Here is a 7,542-nt window from a genome sequence, read left to right on the forward strand (position 1 = left end):
GTGACCTTGTCCTAGAGAGTGACCTTGTCCTAGAGAGTGACCTTGTGACCTTGTCCTAGAGAGTGTCCTTGTCCTAGAGAGTGACCTTGTCCGAGAGAGTGACCTTGTCCTAGAGAGTGACCTTGTCCTAGAGAGTGACCTTGTGACCTTGTCCTAGAGAGTGACCTTGTCCTAGAGAGTGACCTTGTCCTAGAGAGTGACCTTGTCCTAGAGAATGACCTTGTCCTAGAGAGAGACCTTGTCCTAGAGAGTGACCTTGTCCTAGAGAGTGACCTTGTCCTAGAGAGACACCTTGTCCTAGAGAGTGTCCTTGTCCTAGAGAGTGACCTTGTCCTAGAGAGTGACCTTGTCCTAGAGAATGACCTTGTCCTAGAGAGTGACCTTGTCCTAGAGAGTGACCTTGTCCTAGAGAGTGACCTTGTCCTAGAGAGTGACCTTGTCCTAGAGAGTGACCTTGTCCTAGAGAGAGACCTTGTCCTAGAGAATGACCTTGTCCTAGAGAGTCACCTTGTCCTAGAGAGTGACCTTGTCCTAGAGAGACACCTTGTCCTAGAGAGAGACCTTGTCCTAGAGAATGACCTTGTCCTAGAGAGAGACCTTGTCCTAGAGAGTGACCTTGTCCTAGAGAGTGACCTTGTCCTAGAGAGTGACCTTGTCCTAGAGAGTGACCTTGTCCTCGAGAGTGACCTTGTCCTAGAGAGTGACCTTGTCCTCGAGAGTGACCTTGTCCTAGAGAGTGACCTTGTCCTATTTTAAGTGCTTCTAAAATCTTTTATAGGAAAAAATGAATAATGGAAAAATGATTGGAACCATTTCCTTGTTTGACCACTAGGTTTTATGGGTAATATGACTCATACTATGGTACTCTACTGCGTTGCATTCTCTGTCTGAAATGTGCTGTATAAATAAAGCTTCATTTGACTCTTATTCTGAAGGTGTATATAAATCCGTGACCGGAAAGCGCTTACTTATTCGTGCGTACTTTACGACGGAGTTATTATAAGCTCATCACAGGAACATTTTCCTAACTACGTTTCCACGCTTTTAACAATTTAGGAGTCGCAGAGAGAAAGACACACGGTCTTTAATTTCACAGTGAAAATGACCTCGATTCGCTTCAATCTGCCAACGTTATTGAATCGTCTGTTAATCTGCGTCACCTTGCTGCTGAATATCCGCTGCTGTGTTGTGGCCAAGTGGTACCACAGACCCAACGTTGTTCTGATCCTCACTGATGACCTGGACAGCGCTATTGGGGGCATGGTAAATTACTTTACAACGTTACTTTACTCTATTGGTGGTATAGAACTACACGTTAGGTTTATAACATTAGTTTAGTCTATTGGTGGTATGTTCATTGTACTAAACGTTAGGTTTATAACATTAGTTTAGTCTATTGGTGGTAACGTTAGGTTAGACTGCTATGGGCTGATGCTCGCAGTGTTTAGGTTTATCTAACGTTAGGCTGCAGAGTTAGATAGATCAGTAGATAGGTCTGTAGATAGATAGATCAGTAGATAGATACTATAGATAGATCAGTAGATAGATACTATAGATAGATAGATCAGTAGATAGATCAGTAGATAGATCAGTAGATAGATACTATAGATAGATCAGTAGATAGATACTATAGATAGATAGATCAGTAGATAGATCAGTAGATAGATCAGTAGATAGGTCTGTAGATAGATAGATCAGTAGATAGATACTATAGATAGATACTATAGATAGATAGATCAGTAGATAGATCAGTAGATAGATACTATAGATAGATCAGTAGATAGATACTATAGATAGATAGATCAGTAGATAGATCAGTAGATAGATCAGTAGATAGATCAGTAGATAGATCAGTAGATAGATCAGTAGATAGATAGATCAGTAGATAGATACTATAGATAGATAGATCAGTAGATAGATACTATAGATAGATAGATCAGTAGATAGATACTATAGATAGATACTATAGATAGATAGTTAGCCTAGCCATCACATGTAGCCCAGCTATGTTGAGGGTGTGTTGATAGATAGATAGATAGCCTAGCCAAAACATGTAGCCCAGCTATGTTGAGGGTGTGTTGATAGATGGATAGTTAGCCTAGCCATCACATGTAGCCCAGCTATGATGAGGGTGTGTTGTTAGATAGATAGCTAGATAGTTAGCCTAGCCATCACATGTAGCCCAGCTATGATGAGGGTGTGTTGTTAGATAGATAGCTAGATAGTTAGCCTAGCCATCACATGTAGCCCAGCTATGATGAGGGTGTGTTGTTAGATAGATAGCTAGATAGTTAGCCTAGCCATCACATGTAGCCCAGCTATGTTGAGGGTGTGTAGATAGATAGATAGCTAGATAGTTAGCCTAGCCATCACATGTAGCCCAGCTATGTTGAGGGTGTGTAGATAGATAGATAGCTAGATAGTTAGCCTAGCCATCACATGTAGCCCAGCTATGTTGAGGGTGTGTTGTTAGATAGATAGTTAGCCTAGCCATCACATGTAGCCCAGCTATGATGAGGGTGTGTTGTTAGATAGATAGTTAGCCTAGCCATCACATGTAGCCCAGCTATGTTGAGGGTAGATAGATAGTTAGCCTAGCCATCACATGTAGCCCAGCTATGTTGAGGGTAGCTAGATAGTTAGCCTAGCCATCACATGTAGCCCAGCTATGTTGAGGTTAGCTAGATAGTTAGCCTAGCCATCACATGTAGCCCAGCTATGATGAGGGTAGATAGATAGTTAGCCTAGCCATCACATGTAGCCCAGCTATGATGAGGGTGTGTTGTTAGATAGGTAGTTAGCCTAGCCATCACATGTAGCCCAGCTATGATGAGGGTGTGTTGTTAGATAGATAGTTAGCCTAGCCATCACATGTAGCCCAGCTATGTTGAGGGTAGATAGATAGTTAGCCTAGCCATCACATGTAGCCCAGCTATGTTGAGGGTGTGTTGATAGATAGATAGATAGATAGTTAGCCTAGCCATCACATGTAGCCCAGCTATGTTGAGGGTAGATAGATAGTTAGCCTAGCCATCACATGTAGCCCAGCTATGTTGAGGGTGTGTTGTTGTTTTGCTAAAGGTGATGATGACCTGCTAGGTGATCTAGCCCTCAGGTCTGCCTCGCCTGATCATGTCCCGGATCTCACCAGCCCACAGAACAATCATATGACTGGATGGGTCCAATGTCAGGAGTCCTGCTGATCTAGGATCAGTTTAGATGGTCTTCCATAATGGATAAGATTACATGGATAGGATTGGACCTGATCTCTGATCAGCAATCCTACTCTGAGACTCTTGATACATACGACTACAGCAACAGCTAAAGCTGATGGACCTCGGCCCTTCATAAACCTGTTTCCTCCTCTCTAAACCAGCCTAACTGATGGACCAGGGCCCTTCATAAACCTGTTTCCTCCAGGCCCTTCATAAACCTGTTTCCTCCTCTCTAAACCAGCCTAACTGATGGACCAGGGCCCTTCATAAACCTGTTTCCTCCTCTCTAAACCAGCCTAACTGATGGACCAGGGCCCTTCATAAACCTGTTTCCTCCTCTCTAAACCAGCCTAACTGATGGACCAGGGCCCTTCATAAACCTGTTTCCTCCTCTCTAAACCAGCCTAACTGATGGACCAGGGCCCTTCATAAACCTGTTTCCTCCTCTCTAAACCAGCCTAACTGATGGACCAGGGCCCTTCATAAACCTGTTTCCTCCTCTCTAAACCAGCCTAACTGATGGACCAGGGCCCTTCATAAACCTGTTTCCTCCTCTCTAAACCAGCCTAACTGATGGACCAGGGCCCTTCATAAACCTGTTTCCTCCTCTCTAAACCAGCCTAACTGATGGACCAGGGCCCTTCATAAACCTGTTTCCTCCTCTCTAAACCAGCCTAACTGATGGACCAGGGCCCTTCATAAACCTGTTTCCTCCTCTCTAAACCAGCCTATATCCCAAACCAGACATGTTTTCAGTTAGTTGTATTCTCACCCTATTGTTTAGCAGGGCCCTGCTCTCACAGTCCAGGTATTTGGCATCCAGTCTGAAGTAGTTCAGTAGGCTGAGTAGGTATACTAGAAGTCTGGCCTGGAGAATCTTATGATACCGTTTCAGATTGTATTATTCTAAAGTTTAGAACCCGGCCAGGTGTTGACGAGGACGACAGGTCAGTGTGAAATAAGTTACCTGAACAGGTGTGTCTGTGAGCTTGAGGTTTTCACAATGGGACGTCCATTTTAAAGCCTGTCTTGTGTTTCTTCAGACCCCACTGAACAAGACCAAGAAGCTGATTGGTGAAGCAGGGATCACCTTTACCAACGCTGTGAGTATCCTGTTTTCAGAGTTAGGGGGTCGGTCTCCAACGCTGTGAGTATCCTGTTTTCAGAGTTAGGGGGTCGGTCTCCAACGCTGTGAGTATCCTGTTTTCAGAGTTAGGGGGTCGGTCTCCAACGCTGTGAGTATCCTGTTTTCAGAGTTAGGGGGTCGGTCTCCAACGCTGTGAGTATCCTGTTTTCAGAGTTAGGGGGTTTCAGCGGCAGGACGGGAGATGAATGGGGTGTGTGAGGGTTTCAGCAGCAGGACGGGAGATGAATGGGGTGTGTGAGGGTTTCAGCAGCAGGACGGGAGATGAATGGGGTGTGTGAGGGTTTCAGCGGCAGGACGGGAGATGAATGGGGTGTATGAGGGTTTCAGCAGTGAGATGAATGGGGTGTATGAGGGTTTCAGGCGGCAGGACGGGAGATGAATGGGGTGTATGAGGGTTTCAGGCGGCAGGACGGGGAGATGAATGGGGTGTATGAGGGTTTCAGCAGGGAGATGAATGGGGTGTATGAGGGTTTCAGCGGCAGGACGGGGAGATGAATGGGGTGTATGAGGGTTTCAGGCGGCAGGACGGGAGATGAATGGGGTGTATGAGGGTTTCAGCAGGGAGATGAATGGGGTGTATGAGGGTTTCAGGCTCAGGACGGGAGATGAATGGGGTGTATGAGGGTTTCAGCAGCAGGACGGGAGATGAATGGGGTGTATGAGGGTTTCAGCAGGGAGATGAATGGGGTGTATGAGGGTTTCAGGCGGCAGGACGGGAGATGAATGGGGTGTATGAGGGTTTCAGGCGGCAGGACGGGAGGTGAATGGGGTGTATGAGGGTTTCAGCCGGCAGGACGGGAGATGAATGGGGTGTATGAGGGTTTCAGGCGGCAGGACGGGGAGATGAATGGGGTGTATGAGGGTTTCAGGCTCAGGACGGGAGATGAATGGGGTGTGTGAGGGTTTCAGCGGCAGGACGGGGAGATGAATGGGGTGTATGAGGGTTTCAGGCGGCAGGACGGGGAGATGAATGGGGTGTATGAGGGTTTCAGCGGCAGGACGGGGAGATGAATGGGGTGTGTGAGGGTTTCAGCAGCAGGACGGGGAGATGAATGGGGTGTATGAGGGTTTTAGCGGCAGGACGGGAGATGAATGGGGTGTATGAGGGTTTCAGCGGGGAGATGAATGGGGTGTATGAGGGTTTCAGACGGCAGGACGGGGAGATGAATGGGGTGTATGAGGGTTTCAGCAGGGAGATGAATGGGGTGTATGAGGGTTTCAGCAGGGAGATGAATGGGGTGTATGAGGGTTTCAGGCGGCAGGACGGGAGATGAATGGGGTCAGCAGCAGGACGGGAGATGAATGGGGTGTATGAGGGTTTCAGCAGGGAGATGGATGGGGTGTATGAGGGTTTCAGGCGGCAGGACGGGAGGTGAATGGGGTGTATGAGGGTTTCAGCCGGCAGGACGGGAGATGAATGGGGTGTATGAGGGTTTCAGGCTCAGGACGGGAGATGAATGGGGTGTATGAGGGTTTCAGCAGCAGGACGGGAGATGAATGGGGTGTATGAGGGTTTCAGCAGGGAGATGAATGGGGTGTATGAGGGTTTCAGGCGGCAGGACGGGAGGTGAATGGGGTGTATGAGGGTTTCAGCCGGCAGGACGGGAGATGAATGGGGTGTATGAGGGTTTCAGGCGGCAGGACGGGAGATGAATGGGGTGTATGAGGGTTTCAGGCTCAGGACGGGAGATGAATGGGGTGTGTGAGGGTTTCAGCGGCAGGACGGGAGATGAATGGGGTGTATGAGGGTTTCAGGCGGCAGGACGGGAGATGAATGGGGTGTATGAGGGTTTCAGCGGCAGGACGGGAGATGAATGGGGTGTATGAGGGTTTCAGGCGGCAGGACGGGAGATGAATGGGGTGTGTGAGGGTTTCAGGCGGCAGGACGGGAGATGAATGGGGTGTGTGAGGGTTTCAGGCGGCAGGACGGGAGATGAATGGGGTGTATGAGGGTTTTAGCGGCAGGACGGGAGATGAATGGGGTGTATGAGGGTTTCAGCGGGGAGATGAATGGGGTGTATGAGGGTTTCAGCGGGGAGATGAATGGGGTGTATGAGGGTTTCAGGCGGCAGGACGGGAGATGAATGGGGTGTATGAGGGTTTCAGGCGGCAGGACGGGAGGTGAATGGGGTGTATGAGGGTTTCAGCCGGCAGGACGGGAGATGAATGGGGTGTATGAGGGTTTCAGGCGGCAGGACGGGGAGATGAATGGGGTGTATGAGGGTTTCAGGCTCAGGACGGGAGATGAATGGGGTGTGTGAGGGTTTCAGCGGCAGGACGGGGAGATGAATGGGGTGTATGAGGGTTTCAGGCGGCAGGACGGGGAGATGAATGGGGTGTATGAGGGTTTCAGCGGCAGGACGGGAGATGAATGGGGTGTATGAGGGTTTCAGGCGGCAGGACGGGAGATGAATGGGGTGTGTGAGGGTTTCAGGCGGCAGGACGGGAGATGAATGGGGTGTGTGAGGGTTTCAGGCGGCAGGACGGGAGATGAATGGGGTGTAATGAGGGTTTCAGGCAGCAGGATGGGAGATGAATGGGGTGTAGAGACATGCTGATGGGAGTGTGTTGTTGTGTTTACCCCAGTTTGTCGCCAGCCCGCTGTGCTGTCCCAGCAGAGCCAGCATCCTAACAGGGAAGTATCCCCATAACCACCATGTGATCAACAACACTCTGGAGGGGAACTGCGGCAGCACGGCCTGGCAGGAAACCCAGGAGCCCAAGACCTTCCCTGCTCTACTGCAGGCCTACGCTGGTTACCAGACCTTCTACGCTGGGAAATACCTCAACCAGGTAACTACACCTCACCCAACCCTACCGCCCGACTCTACTACTAACCCTACGCTGGTTACCAGACCTTCTACGCTGGGAAATACCTCAACCAGGTAACTACACCTCACCTAACCCTACCGCCTAACCCTACCGCCCGACTCTACTACTAACCCTACGCTGGTTACCAGACCTTCTACGCTGGGAAATACCTCAACCAGGTAACTACACCTCACCTAACCCTACCGCCTAACCCTACCGCCCGACTCTACTACTAACCCTACGCTGGTTACCAGACCTTCTACGCTGGGAAATACCTCAACCAGGTAACTACACCTCACCTAACCCTACCGCCTAACCCTACCGCCCGACTCTACTACTAACCCTACGCTGGTTACCAGACCTTCTACG

General features: G+C 49.3%; 1 protein-coding gene across 1 annotated transcript; it reads left to right on the forward strand.

Annotated features, from left to right (window-relative positions):
* Positions 1–961: 961 nt before the first annotated feature.
* Positions 962–7,155, forward strand: LOC123732634 (N-acetylglucosamine-6-sulfatase; the record flags this gene model as incomplete). Its single annotated transcript, XM_045711896.1, is given in 3 exon segments — positions 962–1,263; positions 4,259–4,318; positions 6,949–7,155. Coding segments are annotated over 3 exon segments (429 nt in total), but the record flags the coding sequence as incomplete, so codon positions are not given.
* Between the last annotated feature and the right edge of the window lie 387 nt (positions 7,156–7,542).

The sequence above is a fragment of the Salmo salar genome, unplaced genomic scaffold (genome assembly GCF_905237065.1).
Source record: "Salmo salar unplaced genomic scaffold, Ssal_v3.1, whole genome shotgun sequence".
Taxonomy (NCBI): Eukaryota; Metazoa; Chordata; class Actinopteri; order Salmoniformes; family Salmonidae; genus Salmo; species Salmo salar.